At 31.4% G+C, this 16,712-nt stretch overlaps 1 protein-coding gene across 1 annotated transcript; it reads left to right on the plus strand.

Moving 5' to 3' along the window:
* Window positions 1-1,993: 1,993 nt before the first annotated feature.
* Window positions 1,994-4,198, plus strand: LOC149533569 (cytochrome P450 750A1-like). Its single transcript, XM_089803989.1, has 2 exons — window positions 1,994-2,909; window positions 3,351-4,198. Exons 1-2 carry the CDS (start codon window positions 2,028-2,030, stop codon window positions 3,978-3,980), a joined length of 1,512 nt encoding a protein of 503 aa, XP_089660115.1. The 5' UTR covers window positions 1,994-2,027; the 3' UTR covers window positions 3,981-4,198.
* Window positions 4,199-16,712: the final 12,514 nt, after the last annotated feature.

Here is a 16,712-nt window from a genome sequence, read left to right on the forward strand (position 1 = left end):
CAAGTTGTAGACTTTATGTTTATTTTGTTATTTCTATATTAAATTTATGAAATTTATGCCTCAATAATATTGAAAAATTAGAACTATTTGAGTAGTATAATTTCATATTGCTATTTTTAGTATCATCATTATGTTTTGTTTCAATTCTTTGATTCTCTTCTAATGTAATGTTATTTATTTATCATTTCATGAAGATGTGATAAAAGAAATATTAAAACTAATTTTACATAATAATAAAAATTTACATAATTTTTTAACTTTTTAAATTATGTCAACAAATTTTATTTTTACTATATTAAAGTACATTTCATTATTCTTCATTCAATATATATTTTTTAATCACAAAAATAAGATAATTAGAACATAAAATTTGTATGTTACACAGCTCGCTATAATTTCAAGTTAGAATATGTAAATATTTTTTCTATGAGCATCTCAAATCATATTTCCCTAAAATATTTACACTTTGAGATTCCAAGCTCTCCACAATATTCAAAATATATATTATTATTTCCATAATCAATGCATCTCCTTTAGGTGAAAAAGTTAGTTTATTTGTTGATCTAATTCCCCTACTAGAGTATAAAGAACTTGTGCCTACTATTGATATAAAATTTCCATGTTGTTAACCAAAAGAATCAAGATTACCAAAAGTATGAAACATAGAAAAATAGGATGAATAAGAACCAACCTAAGATCACAATTATATTTTTGAAATTTTTATATTGAAAAATACTATTTTTTATATAAGATATTAAAAGTATATCAATTTAACTTTATCTATCCATATAAAATTATACTATATAAAAATTTCTATGAGTGTAACTAGTACATCTCTTGTCTACATAATTACTAGTACAACATTATTTTCTATAGAATTAAAGTAAGAAAATGAGAAAAGATAAAATAATTTTGTTATGATTAAGTTTGATATTATAGATTCCACACCACTTTGGAATGTCTTCAAGAACATCATATCCATCCATAAAAAACAGACACAACTTCATCTATCTTCATCATCATCACAACTTGTTTTCTTTCGTGTCCAATATAAATAAATTGGACAATATATCTACTTAGATTTAGTGATGAAAACAATAAATATAGTTAATACATAATAAATAATATAAAAACATGATTCTCTTTCTTAAATAAATGTTTTTAAATACTTAGTTTCATTCACGTCTAATCGAAAGAAATGGGACAAAAAATCTATTTAGATTTAAACAAGAAAGTTCAAAATATAATTAATAAACAATAAATAATATAAAAACATGACTTTGGTTTTTAAATAAGAATTTTAAAAGACTTATTTGATTCATATCTAATGGAAAGAAATTCATAAAAATTTAAAACCAATGGCTCAAACATCATGTACAAAGGTTTGATTCCTAGGCTAAAAGTGTTAAATAGTCAAAATTACTTACTCTTTCAAGCATGAGATGTCTAAGAGTGTTTGATTCAACGATGAAAACAATTAATAAATATATATAGTAAATAAACATTAAATTTAAACTTTGAATTTTCTTTCTTAAAGAAAACCAGGTTTCATTCGTGTTCAATGGTCGTTTCACGTGGGAAAGGGGTCGTTTCAGCGTGTTCAATGTTCGTTTCACGTGGGATAGTGGTCGTATGCTGTTATTAACATCTTTTCAATTCAATGATTAAAGAAAAAAATGGCATTGTCATAAGTGGGGACAGTGAGGATTAAAAACATGTATGCCATAATCAGTTGAATGTAGGATTTAAAAGGCGTGGAGCAACTATCATCTATACACATCTTTTCAGTTGAATGGTCAAAGAAAAAATTGTTATTTTATTGTAACACAAACTCAATCTCTCGTAAGCGGGGACAATGCAATGAGTTCATGTTTATTGTAACACATTGGTACACAAACTCAATCTCTAATATGTCATGCTCTGATAATCGGAGGGCAGAAGTCGGAGCGATTCTTCTATATATAGAGAGACTTCCCTCCCAATCAAAGCAAACCATTACTCTGGATTAATCTTGGGTTTCCTTGACAATGGATTTCAATATGAGTGTTTCTGCAATAAGCATTGGAATCCTATTTTTTTCTGTGTTTCTCTCCCTTCTCACGAGGAAAAGCAAGGAGAGGTTGTCATCTTTGCCGGGGCCAACAGCGCTGCCCATCATAGGAAATCTCCACCAGATGGGAGGTCTTCCTCATCGCACTCTGCAGCGGATGGCTGAGAAACATGGGCCAATTATGTCTTTGAAGTTGGGTTCTCTTGATTTTGTGGTCGCCTCTTCTTCTGAGGTGACCAAACAGTTTCTGAAAACCCACGACTTGAATTTTTCAAACAGGGCGTCCTCCACGGCTAGCGAACACTTGCTTTACAATGGGAGGGACATCTTAACTGCTCCCCACGGCGAATTCTGGCGAGACATGAGAAAAGTAAGCGTAGTGGAGCTGCTGAATTCAAAGAAAATTGATTCGTTCGGGAAGGTGATGGAGGAAGAGGCGGTGGCGATGGTGAGATCGATGTGGGAGAAGAGCGAGGAGGGGAGAGTGCGCGTAAATGTGAGCGAGAGCGTTGCATCTTACGTGTCGGACACGACATGGCGGATGTTGACGGGCAGCACAAATAGCAATCTCCGATCCGGCGGTATGACGTTTGGGGAAATGGTAACGGAGGTTACTTATCTGCTGGGACCTGTGAATATTGGCGAGTTCTTTCCTTTTCTTGCGTGGCTGGACTTGCATGGGGTGAGGCAACGTATGAAGAATGTCCACCAGCTCATGGATGCAGTTTTTAGCAAAATATTAGATGACCGTACGGAGCGCAAGAGGAGCGGCGCAGAGGAAAGTGAGAGGCAGAAAGACTTGGCTGACGCGCTTGTCGACATGGAAATCACAGCAGAAGATAAGAGGGCAATCATTTTTGTAAGTTAAACTTTTCAGTTTTGCTAAAGGTAAATAGGTCAGTGTGGACGGTTTAAGCGTCACACATTAGTGCTAAATTTCTAGCTTCTAAGCGTGAAATAGGTAAAGTAGATTTATTTTTCTAAGCTTAATTTCTTCGTTAGCATGTGATGTTTAAGGGTGGTAGTGTTAGTGTGCTTGAACTAGATGACTGAATTGGAAAATGCATATACATATTTTGCATTGCATACTTTTGATTATATCTATTGATGTATATAGTTTAAATTTATTCTTCAACAAATCTTTAGAATGTCTGAGGTCATACTTTGCCATCAATCATTAGAAAGAGAAACATATATTGATTATTTCGAATATTTTAAAACTTGTGTGACCTAATTTATTTTAGTTATTGTGCCACATATGTTTTAATATATGCATTCATTTATATGACTGGTTTTACAGGTAATGTTTGTTGGTTCAATAGATACATCAACAACTATACTTGAATGGGCAATGAGTGAATTATTGACAAATCCAAGTATGATGAAGAAATTACAAGAAGAAATTAATTCTATTGTAAAGGATGATGAGAAACTAACATATTCTCATATTTTAAGAATGGAATACTTGCATTGTGTTGTGAAAGAAACATTAAGATTATACCCACCAGCTCCCTTGATTGTGCCACGTGAATCTACAGAAGCTTGTATTGTGAATGGACATGATCATGACTACTACATACCAGCAAAAACAAGGCTTATAATGAATGCTTGGGCCATAGGAAGAGATCCAAGAGTATGGAAAGAACCTTTGGAATTTAGACCTGAGAGATTTATGGATAAAAGTCTTGACATAATCAAAGATTTAGAAACAAGCATGATTCCTTTTGGTGGGGGAAGGAGAGGTTGTCCTGGGTCTTCCATGGCAACTGCAGTTGTTCATGTTGCACTAGCACATATCTTTCACCACTTTGATTGGAGAACTGAAGGTGATATAGATATGAATGAAATTTATGGAACATCAATTCCTAGAAAAGAACACCTATTTGGCATTCCAAGTTGGAGGTTAGCACCATCATCCATGAAAATATAGTTAGTATAAATAATATAGTACATTTTCCTTCAAATCATATAAAATCATATATTTAGTAAATAACTACCCATCCTATTAAGATATGAAATGTTGTAATGTATTACAACATGTTGCATATAATGTATGTAGCAGTCAAAAGGCTCAAAGGGTGGTTTACTTTCCATATCTTTGGTTTGTCCTTTAGTGGTTAATAAAAGATTTTAGTTCTTCTTTAAAAATTAGTTGCTTATTTTGAATTGTTATCCAATGCTTGTTCTTTGTCTTGATGTTATCTTTAGTGTTCTTGCAATGTCCAAATAGAAATATACCTGTATAAGGTTTTTGGTACCTTAGAAACCATCTTACCTTTAATCAAGATCACACCATGAATTAAACTACTTGGAATAAAGGAGTATATCATTATCACCATTTTATTAATATTCTATAGCTTTAATGCACAATAAATCATTTATTTTAGCCAATAGTAGCATGTTGTGATGGCTAAGTTGTTGAGTTGTTATCCTTACCATCAAGGTTCAAATATAATGGGGATGAGGTCCCCCATTTGTGGCCTCACTAGTTCATAGCTCCAGGTCAAAGCATTTACCCCTCTTTAAAAAAATTTTAAAAATCATTTCTTTTATATTATGTCTACAAAACATAAAAATATCTATTATTTTCTACAAGTTATGATTCAACACATATTAGAATTTTCTTTATAAATTGTTTGTAAGTTAAATTTATTTATTTATCACCTTGTAAAGAACTTATACATCTTTATACTATTTATTAACCTGAAAAGTTATAGGATATCAGTATATGTTAAAGAACATTAATCAAATTACTTGGTTGACATGCTTGTCAACATAAAAATTGAAGCAAAGGATACAAAGATAATAAGTTTCCTAAGTTAACTTTAATTTTAGTAGAGGTAAATAGGTTAGCTTGATTAACATATATTCATTTGTAAAATGCATATGCACTTGTATTATGCATTGCATACATTTTATTATATATATTAATTAATACAATCTAAATTTCAGCTATAATGATTCCATAATTTAATACTTGCATTATTTTGTCAAATAGACATTATGATAATATTTCCTAGCCCCCTTTCTCACCTTTATTAATATTTGTAGCTTGTAAATTACTTTTACATTTGTATTAGAACTCATATATGGTAATTTGCGTTGTATGATATAGTTCTTTGTTGAAATTCAAAGGTTATCAATGTATTTACTCCACCTTTTTATTATTATATTTTCTAAGTTTTTGAAGTATTAGATAGTAGCCAAAAACATGGGTGAGCTGACCCCAAATTAAAAAAAGTTTGAAGAATTATTTAGAGGTTACCTCCTAGTCATCTACCCTATGCCAACTTTAAAGTTCAAAAAACTAGATATAAGCATAGCATGATAAATAGTACTATCAATCCTTAACTAATATGTAGAAGAGGTTGTAAAATAGACTAGCAACACCAAAACAAATCATTGCTATTAGTCCCTTTAATCATCCTAAGCAATAGAAAATAAGACCTTGTGGGGTAGAAAAGTCATAGTTACGATCATAAAAATAACAAAAATAAACACCAGAACTAGGGCTATCTTCTCTCTTCCTACCCATGCTTGTCTTCCATGTCTTCTTTAGGCATATCCTTTTCCACATTCTCCCCCTCAACCCTAACTAGTTTGTCCAAGATGCTCTTTAAGTACAAGTTCTCTGCTAGAAACCCATAGATGGATCGGGCTGTCTTGGTATCTTTGCCCAGAAACTTCTCCTCTTGAATCACTTGCAAGAAATAAAGGATTATGGCCATAGAGTGCATGACATTGGTTCAAAACTCAACCAATGTTTCAAATCTCTTGTAGATAAAAATTTGATTGTTAGCCAAGTCCCTAATAGGCTGCTCGAGCCTTTGTAGTCTCATCTTACGATGGCTATGCTGACCTTTCTTCCTAGTATATTTGGAGGTTTCCTTCCTTGGTGATGTGATATCTTCTCCCTTGCCTCTAGTTGGGGTAGCATCTAGAGTGTCAGAGATATGGGAAGGGCTCAGAGGGCTAGGGGTACGCTTGGTGTCCTATAGTAGTCTCTTTTTTCTTGCAGGTTTGACATGACTTTCGTAAGACTTAGAGGCAGAATCATGATTGGGGGGAACATAAATTTATCCAATGTGAGGCATTTACTGGTTCTCCTAGCACTCTGTGTACCCTTCTTAGTATCTAAATCTGACTATATGAGGCTAATTTTAACCTCAAGGTCAATTTTGACCTTTGGCCTAGAGGTTTTATGGAATTTCTTGTGGCTAGGGCCAGGGCCAAGGCCAAGGTTGAAGGAGACTTGGGTGTGATAGAGGCTAGAGGATTAAGAAAGAGCAATAGGTTTTGGGTTAAATGTTGGATAAATAGTTTGTTTATAAGCCCCTGATGCATAAGGTAGAAATTTTTTCCCTTCACACGTTTCCTCCTAGCTTTACAAATACAATCTTCCAGCAAATACACTTATAGAAACAAGAAGGAAATGAGGGCAAGATTCCTGAAGTAATTCAAAATAGGGAAGTGGTAATAATAGATTACCTAAAAATAGTTGTCTAGAGTGATATACCACATAATTGCATAGAAGGTGGCATCCCAAGGCTTAGGAAAGGATTTTAAAGAAAACCCTATGCATATTCACATTGGTTCTTTCTTGAGTTTGAAAATTTTCTGCAAGCTGGCTTCCTCATTAACTTTGGCCTACCTCTACTAGTTCTTTCCTTCTATAGTAAATTCTCCAACCATTGCAATAGTTTCTATTGAGATTCCAAACCGCATTCCATTGACAATCACCTTTCTATCCTTCCAAGTCTAGAAGAACTACATTGACACATTGACATCATGCTTCACCATATCCTTCATAAATGGTAAGAGATCGCCCTCCTGCAAGTAAACTATTATTTCCTCACTAGTATAGATACATTCCTCCACACTTATTAGTTTAATGAGATCATTAGTGCCCATGCTTTCTCCCAGCTCAACCACTAATTCTTTAGATGACATAGCCTTGTTGCAGGTTTGGGAGCTACCAAATATAAAATGTAAAGCCTCAATGATTAAAATAAAAAGGTAGTGCATAACCAGATGTCATTATTCTATAAAGCTTCTCAAAAGACAAGCATCCACCCTTCCCAGCATGTGTGAGTGATCTCTTTCCATCCATAAATGACCCTCACCAATTTTATTTTTTGTGAGGATTCAAAAACTTTTCCCTTTGATTATTAGTAGGTTGCTATTTATATCTCATTAAATCTATTGTTTGCATCCTTTTTTGGCAGTAATCAATACTCATAGTAGTCAAAACACTAATATGTATCATCATACAATCTTTCCAAACAATCCTTTTATGGAGCACCTTTTCCTCATGCCCATGTAGAATAAAGAAAGTTTGGTACCTATTTTGATTATTCATATAGCATTGTTGAAAGTACACTCCCTTTCCATCACAACTTGCATTGATGATGGCAATAATCTAACATCCTTCCATTCAACTAGTCTCATGAAACCATGGCCAAATTCAGCCAACTCATGTATTATGATATTCCATACTTAATCTTCCATTAACCTTCATATTTCATCAACTATGACTTTAATCTATCAGTTACACCAACCCTCACCCTTAGCAAGCTTAATGATAAGTATAGGGTCCCCCCTAAATGGAAATATTATTGATTCCTTGAGCTCTCACAATTGTCAACCCCCACAAGAGCATGAGTGCTTCACATTCATTGTTGTAGCCTCCTTTGTGGTTTCCAATATAGGCAGCCACCATATTTCCCATATTATTACAAATGACACCTCCTGCTCTGGTGGTGCCCATCATGGCTAAGCAATCAAAAATTAGTTTGAACCAAGACTCAGGGGTGGGTGCCACACCATCAATGTAGTGCCTACCCCTAGTTGACTTTTCTATTTTATTTCTAAACTCTTTTAGGCCAACTTTATGATTATGTTTGATGATCAATGGTATTTTATTTCTAGATTGTTGAATATTATTTGATACTCAATTGAATATAACTTTAGATTACTTTGGTACTAGTTGACTTTTCTATTTTATTTCTAAACTCTTTTAGGCCAACTTTATGATTATGTTTGATGATTAGTGGTATTTTATTTCTCGATTGTTGGATATTATCTTATACTCAAATAGAATATATGTTTAGATTACTTTGGTACTAGTTATTTCGTGTATGCAGGATTATGGGTTGATGATGATTATATACACTAGTTCTAGTCATTTCATGTTGATGGTTAGATGATTATTGGTATGTTTTTTCTATGGATACTTACCCCATACTTGCATGTGTATGGTGTACCTATATGTTTAATTTTTGTATAATGTTTCTGATATGGTTCAGGAAGGGAGTCATAATCACCTGCTAGTTATGATCTACATGATGCACCACTTCTTCTCACTACCTATTTATATTAGAATATATGTGTATTTACATATGTATATTTTATGCAAATTGTAGGTCTTGGGTATCAACTTCCCTGAATTACTAGGATGAGCATACCCTATCTCAATATGTCAATGGTAAGAGAGGGGAGATAACTCTTGAGTTTGATTCCTATCCTTAAGCCAATTATCCTAAAAAGTACGACACGTACCTGCGTTGTTTACCTTGTGAATTCATCAAGTGATGTAGATTTGTGATTTTAATCCTTGAGTTTGATCTACTTTTCTATACTTTATTATGGGTTTTCATATTTAGTTTCATCTTTATTAAATAAAAGAAGACAATTTAAAGATTTAGTTAAAGTCTAATTTGCGGCATAATAATATTTATTTAATTTAATAATAATATATTTATGAAATCATTTTCAAATAAATGCTAAATATTAGTATTACTTAGTAGATACTTTTATCAAAAAATGTCTCAAGAATTAATTAACGAGAGAAAGAATATTATTTAATAAAGATATTTAATTAAATGGCTAAAATGTTGTGCATGGATATTAAAATATAACTCAATAATAAAGGTAAGGGGCTTTTTGTGTGATTGCACAATCAAAACCTAAATTGGAGAAAAACTCTTTATTAGCAATTTAGAGTTCATTTCTAAATAATTGAGGTTTGTAGGAGCAATTTTGTTAGAAGAAGGGTTTCAAAAGGAAAGGGAAATACTTGCATGCTCCGTGCATTGTTGTATTAGAATTAGATTTAGGTAGAATCTTGTGAGTTATTTGCATAGTAGTTTTCAATTCTTCAATTTCCTATCTTCTTCATGTCTGGATAATCTATTTTCAAATTTTTTAATTGGGTTGAAACTCTCATTGAAAATTTATCATTCTTCATGGTTGAGATTATCTGTATATGAGTTTTGAATTAGCAAACCTTGTTTGGAAGGATTTTTGTGAATCTGTATTTTGATATGAGTAGGACTTCAAAATGAAATTTTGATTGTTTTATATAGATACATTTAAATTATGCATTTTTCTATTATCAAATTTTTGGGGAAATCCTTTTTTAAAAATATTTCTACTAATAAAATTACCATACCAAAAAATTTAATGCGATAATTTGATCAGAGAGAAATAGATTAAAATTGAAATAGAATGGGGAGGTATTGTTCTAATTGCAAATGAAAAAATAAAAATAAAATTTGTGAGTGGTAGATCGGCCACCATACCCCACCTCCCCTCTGTAACTCCTCCACTTCTTCCCATGTGATAGTTTTGTTCATACACAGCAGGCTTGTTAAGGCTACAATAGGTACTATTGTTCATCTAGTAGTACCCTACTCTGGATGTAGTAGGCATGCTGCAATGACCGCTATAAATGGCAAGCCGACAGGCCTCAAAATATGCTTTCCAATATTTTAATTTTATTTTATTTAAAAAATAAATTGTTATATAATTTTACTAAATTTTAAAATTTATTAAATAGAGACTTTTATTAATTAATTTAATTATCATTATTTTGAATTGTTATTCAATACTTGTTCTTTGTCTTGATGTTATCTTTTAGTAGTGTTCTTGTAATGTTCGAACAGAAATATACCTATATAAGGTTTTTGGTACCTTAGAAACCATGTTACCTTTAATCAAGATCACACCATGAATTAAACTACTTGGAATAAAAGAGTATATCATTATTGCTATTTTATTAACATTCTATAGTTTTAATACACAATAAATCATTTCTTTTAAACAATAGTGGCATGTTGTGATGGTTAAGTTGTTGAGTTGTTATCCTTGCCATCAAGGTTCAAATATAATGGGGATGAGGTCCCCCATTTGTGGTCTCACTGGTTCATAGCCCTTGGTCAAAGCATTTACCCCTCTTTAAAAAAAATAAAAAAATCATTTCTTTTATATTATGTCTAGAAAACATAAAAGTATCTAATTATTTTTTATGAGTTATGATTCGACACATATTAGAATTTTCTTTATAAATTGTTTGTAAGTTAAATTTATTTATTAATCACTTTATAAAGAGCTTATATATCTTGATACTATTTATTAAGCTCAAAAGTTATAAGATATCAGTATCTATTGAAGAACATTACTAAAATTACTTGGTTGACATGCTTGTCAACATAAAAATCATAGCAAAGGATAGAAAGATAATAAGTTTCCTAAGTTAACTTTAACTTTGGTAGAGATAAATAAGTTAGCTTGATTAACATATATTCATTTGTAAAATGCATATGCACTTGTATTATGCATTGCATACATTTTATTATATGCATTAATTAATACAATCTAAATTTATGCTATAATGATTCAATAATTTAATACTCACATTATTTTGTCAAATAGACATTATGATAATGTTTACTAGTCCCCTTTCTCACATTTATTAATATTAATAGCTTGTAAGTTACATTTACATTTCTTTTAGAACTCATATATGATAATTTGTGTTGTATGATATAGTTCTTTGTCAAAATTAAAAAGTTATAAATGTATTTGCTCCACCTTTTTATTCTTATATTTTAGGCTTTTTTGAAGTATTATATAGTAGCCAAAAAGATGGGCAAGCTGACGCAAAATTACAAAAAGTCTAAAGAATCACTCAGAGGTTACCTCCCAATCATCTAGCCTATGCCAACTTTAAAGTTCAAAAAACTAGATATAAGCATAGCATGATTAATAGTACTATCAATCCTTAAACTAATATGTAGAAGAAGCTATAAAATTGACCAGCAACACTAAAAAAAATCATTGCTATTAGTCCCTTTAATTATCCTAAGCATAAAAAAAAGACCTTGTGGGGTAGCAAACTCATAGTTATGATCATAAAAATAACAAAAATAAACACCAGAACCAAGGCTATCTTCCCTATTCATACCAATGTTTATTTTCCATCTCTTCTTTAGTCACATCCTTATCCACATCCTCCCCCTCCACCTTAACTAGTTTGTCCAAGATGGACTTTAGCTACTCCTTTGCTAGAAACCCATAGATGGATCAGGTTGTCTTGGTATCTTTTCCTTGGAACTTCTCCTCTTTAATCACTTGCAAGAAGTAGAGGATTATGGCCACAAAGTGCATGACCTTGGTGCAAAACTCAACCAATTTTTCAAATCTCTCATAGATAATTTTTTTATTGTTAGCCAGGTCCCTAATAGGCTACTCAAGCCTTTCCAATCTCACCATACTATGGCTATGATGACCTTTCTTCCTAGTATATTTGGTGGTTTCTTTCCTTGGGGATGTGATATCTTCTCCCTTGCCTCTAGTTGGGGTAGCCTCTAGAGTGTCAGAGATATAGGAAGGGCTCAAAGGGCTAGGGGTAGGCATGATATCCTCAAGTAGTCTCTTCTTTCTTTCAGATTTGACATGACTTTTATAAGACTTAGAGGGGAATATAAATTTATCGAACTGGACACATTTACTGGTTCTCCTAACACTTTGTGCACCCTTGTTAGTATCTAAATCTGACTCCATGAGGCTAATTTTAACCTCAAGGTCAATTTTGACCTTTGGGCTAGGGGTTTTATTTAATTTCTTGTGGCTAGAGCCAAGGCTAGGGTTGAAGGAAACTTGGGATGTGATAGAGGCCAAAGGATTAAGATAGAGTAGTAGGTTTTGGGCTAAATGTTGGATAAATAGTTTTTTCATAATCCCTTGATGGATAAGGTAGAAAGTTTTACCCTTCTCATGTTTCCTCTCTGCATTACAAATATAATCTTCCAGTGAACGCAATAATAGAAACATGAAGGAAATGTGGTCAAGATTCCAGAAATGATTGAAAATAGGGAAGTGGTAATAATAGATTACCTGAAAATAGTTGTCTAGAGTGATATACCACATAATTGCATAGAAGATGGCATCCCAAGGCTGAGGAAGGGATTGTAGAGAAAACCATTTGCATATTCACATCGATTCTTTCTTGAGCTTCAAAAAATTTCACAAACTAGATCCCTCATTAACTTCAACCTACCTCTATGCATTTTTTCTTTCTATAGTAAATTCTCCAACCATCACAATGGTTTCCATTGAGATTTCAACTCCCATTCCATTGACAATCACCTTTCTATCCTTCCAAGTATAGAAGAATTGCATCGAGACATTCACAACATGCTTCACCATATCCTTCATAAATGGTAAGAGATTGCCCTCCTGCAAGTAAACCATCATTTCCTTGCTGTTATGGATACATTCCTCCACACCCATTTAATTTAATAAGATAACTAGTGCCCATGCTTTCTCCTAGCTCAACCACCAATTCTTCAGATGACATAGCCTTGATGCTAGTTTGGGAGTTACCAAATATAAAATGTAAAGCCTCAATAATTAAAATGAAAAGGTAGTGCATAACCAAATGTCATTATTCTATGAGGTTTCTTGAAAATAAAATATCCACCCTTCACGGCATGTGTGAGTGATCTCTTTCCATCCATAAATGACCCACACGAGTTGTAGTTTGTGCGAGGATTCAACAACTTTTCACTTTGATTATTAGTAGGTTTCTCTCTATATCTTGCTAAATCCACCATTTTCATCCTTTTTTGGCAGTAATCAATACTCATAGTCGTCAAAACATTAATATGTGTCATCATACAATCTTTCCAAACAATGCCTTTATGGAGTGCCTTTTCCTCCCGCCCATGTAGAATAAAGAAGGTTTGGTACCTATTTTGATTATTCATATGACATTGTTCAAAGTACACTACCTTTCCATTGCAACTTGCATTGATGATGGCTATAATCTAACATCCTCCCATTCAGCTAGTCTCATGAAACCATGGCCAAAATTTTTGGGTAACTCATCTATCATGACACTCCATACTTAATATATGTGAACCATGTGGATCTCATGGTAATCTTCCATCAACCTTCATATTTCATCGATTATGATTTTAATCGATTAGTTGTGCTAGCCCTCACCCTTAGTAGGCTTAATGATAAGTACAGAGTCCACCTAAATGGAAATATTATTGATTCCTTGAGCTCTTGCGATTGTCAACCCCCACAAGAGTGTGAGTGCTTCACATTCATTCTTATAGCCTCCTTTGTGGTTTTCAACATAGGCGGCCACCATATTTCTCATATTATTATGGACACCCACTCTAGTGGTACCTATCATGGTTGAGCTATCAAAAATTAGTTTGAACCAACACTCATGGGGTGGATGCGACACCATCAATGCAGTGCCTACCGCTAGTTGACTTTTCTATTTTATTGCCAAACTCTTTTATGCAAACTTTATGATTATGTTTGATGATTAGTGGTATTTTATTTCTAGATTGTTGGATATTATCTCATACTCAGTTGAATATATGTTCAGATTCCTTTAGCACTAGTTATTTCATGTATGCATGATTATGGGTCAATGATGATTGTATACGCTGATTCTAGTTATTTCATGTTGATAGTTAGAAGGATTATTGGTATGTGTTTTCTATGGATACTTACCACATACTTGCATGTGTATGGTGTACCTACATGTTTATTTTTTGTATAATGTTTCTGATATGGTTGAGGTAGGGAGTCGTAGTCACCTTCTAGTTAGGATCTACACAATGTACCACTTCCTATCATTGCTTATTTCGATTAGAATATATGCGTATGTACATGCATAGATTTTATCCAGATTGCAGGTGCCAAGTATCAACTTCCTTGAATTGTGAGGATGAGCATACCCTATCTCAATATCTCAATGGTAAGAGAGGGGAGATAACTCTTGAGTCTAATTCCTATCATTAAGCTAATTATCCTAGAAAGCAGGACAAGTACCTAAGTTGTTTACCTTCTGAATTCATCAAGTGATGAAAATTTGTGATTTTAATACTTGAGTTTGATATACTTTTTTGTACTTTATTATGGGTTTTCATATATAGTCTCATCAGTTTATGATGATTTGTTGTTATAATTAAATTGATTTAACAAAATAATTAATGATTTAATTTAATAGAGATTTTATGAAGGAAATTTAATAGAACTTTAATTTAATTAATTGTGAAATTAATTAAATAAAAGAAGACAATTTAAAGATTTAGTTAAAGTCTAATTTTGGACATAATAATATTTATTTAATTTAATAATAATATATTTATGAAATCATTTTTTAATAAATGCTAAATATTAGTATTACTTAATAGATACTTTTATCAAAAAATGTCTCAAGAATTAATTAAGGAGAGAAAGAATATTATTTAATAAAGATATTTAATAAAATGGCTAAAAGGTTGTTCATGGATATTAAAATATAATTCAATAATAAAGGTAGAGGGCTTTTTGCGTGATTTAACAATCAAAGCCCTAAATTGGTGAAAAACTCTTTATTAGCAATTTAGATTTCATTTCTAAATAACTGAGTTTTTGAGGAGCAATTATCTTAGAAGAAAGGTTTCATAAGGAAAGGGAAATACTTGCATGCTCCATGCATTGTTCTATTAGAAATAGATTTTGGTAGAATCTTGTGAGTTATTTGCATAGTAGTTTTCAATTCTTCAATTTCCTATCTTCTTCATATCTACATAAATCTATTTATAGAATTTGTAAGTGGGTTGACACCCTCATTGCAAATTTATCATTCTTCGTGGTTGAGATAATCTATATATGATTTTTGAATTAGCAAATCTTGTTTGGAAGGATTTTTTAGAATCAATATTTTGATATGAGTAGGGTTTCAAAATGAAATTTTGATTGTTTTGTACAAATACATTTAAATTATGTATTTTTCTACTATTAGATATTTGGGGAAATTCTTTTTAAAAAATATTTCAGTTAATAAAATTGCAATGGTAAAAAATTTAATGTGATAATTTTATTAGAGAAAAATAAATTAAAATTGATAATAATGTGATAATAATGGCTATTGTTTTAATTGCAAATAAAAAATTGTGAGTGGTACATCGACCACCATACCCCACCTCCCCTCTTTAGCTCCTCCCCTTCTTCCTGTGTGATAGTTTTGTTCATACACAACAAGCCTATTGCAGCTACAATAGGTATTGTTGTTGATGTAGTGGTACCCTACTCTAGACACAACAAGCATGCTACAACAACCGTTGTAAATGGCAAGCTGATAGGCCTCAAAATATGCTTTCCATTATTTTTATTTTTATTATATATATATATATATATATATATATATATATATATATATATATATATATATATATAATTTTAATTTTACAAAAAAAATTAATTTATTTAATAAATGGTATTAAATGTAGTTTCTATTAATTAATTTAATTATATTTAATTAATTATGGGTAAAAGCACATATCGCTCTCACCTTTTAGGATACCAAACTCTGTTTTGGTCAAATCTCAGTTCTCTATCAAAACTCAATTTTTTTCAAAAAACTAAAAATGATCTTGGATTCAATATCATTATTATATATATTTCAAAGTGTTTTGATTAGTTATAACATGTTATGATTTCCAAATATCATAAGTTGATATTTTTACATTTCAGAATATGCTCCCTTGAAAAAGGTAAAAAGAAATAGGAAGTCATATCAAAAAACTTAAAAAAAAGGTTATAATTATCTCTAGAGGAGTCTTCCTCAGAACTATGTAATTTGTTTCCAAAAAGGTGTAGATCTAATAGGGAAGATTTGATGGGAGAAAAAAAGTGTTGGATTCTAATAAGGTCGACCTTGATTACTTATTGCAAAGAAAATGTAAGTTCAAAAATTTTTATTTTTATTTTTGTTCCCTAGCTATATATGTCATCTATGAAATATTTTCAAATCAGAACCAAAAGAAAGATGATTTGCATATACTTGTTTGAGAAGAACTACACCATATATTTTTGGTAGTTCAAAAAGGGACTTCAAAAGTTTAAGAAATGAATAAATTCTTACCCAAAAAAATTATAAAAATTATATGCACAAAATTCATCCAATTGTACAGATTTCATTAGTTTACATAACCTTCAAAATGTAAACAAAAAAAGCATTTTTTATGTCATTAAAGTTCCACAATTGCATTTGGATATCCATTTTCTTTATAAAAAGTGATGTGTTTGTGCTTTTACCCTTAAATTAATATTAGATGTTATTTAATAATTTTAAATAATCTTTAATTAGATTTTAAGTAATGATTATGGGTTTTTATAATTTGATTTCTTAATAATTTTTATAATTTTTATTTAATTTGATTTAGAGTTTTAAGAAATGCATTGATTATGTGAGTTAGTGTTGATTGTATGTTCGAATTTAAAAGTGACAATGGGTTCAATTATAGGGGAAATTTATAAACTTTATAAAATCAAAAAATTGTAAATTTAAACTCAAACCTTACTATTAAAT

This window comes from Cupressus sempervirens, chromosome 10 (assembly GCF_028749045.1).
Source record: "Cupressus sempervirens isolate cs-2001-9-10 chromosome 10, ASM2874904v1, whole genome shotgun sequence".
NCBI classification, from domain to species: domain Eukaryota; kingdom Viridiplantae; phylum Streptophyta; class Pinopsida; order Cupressales; family Cupressaceae; genus Cupressus; species Cupressus sempervirens.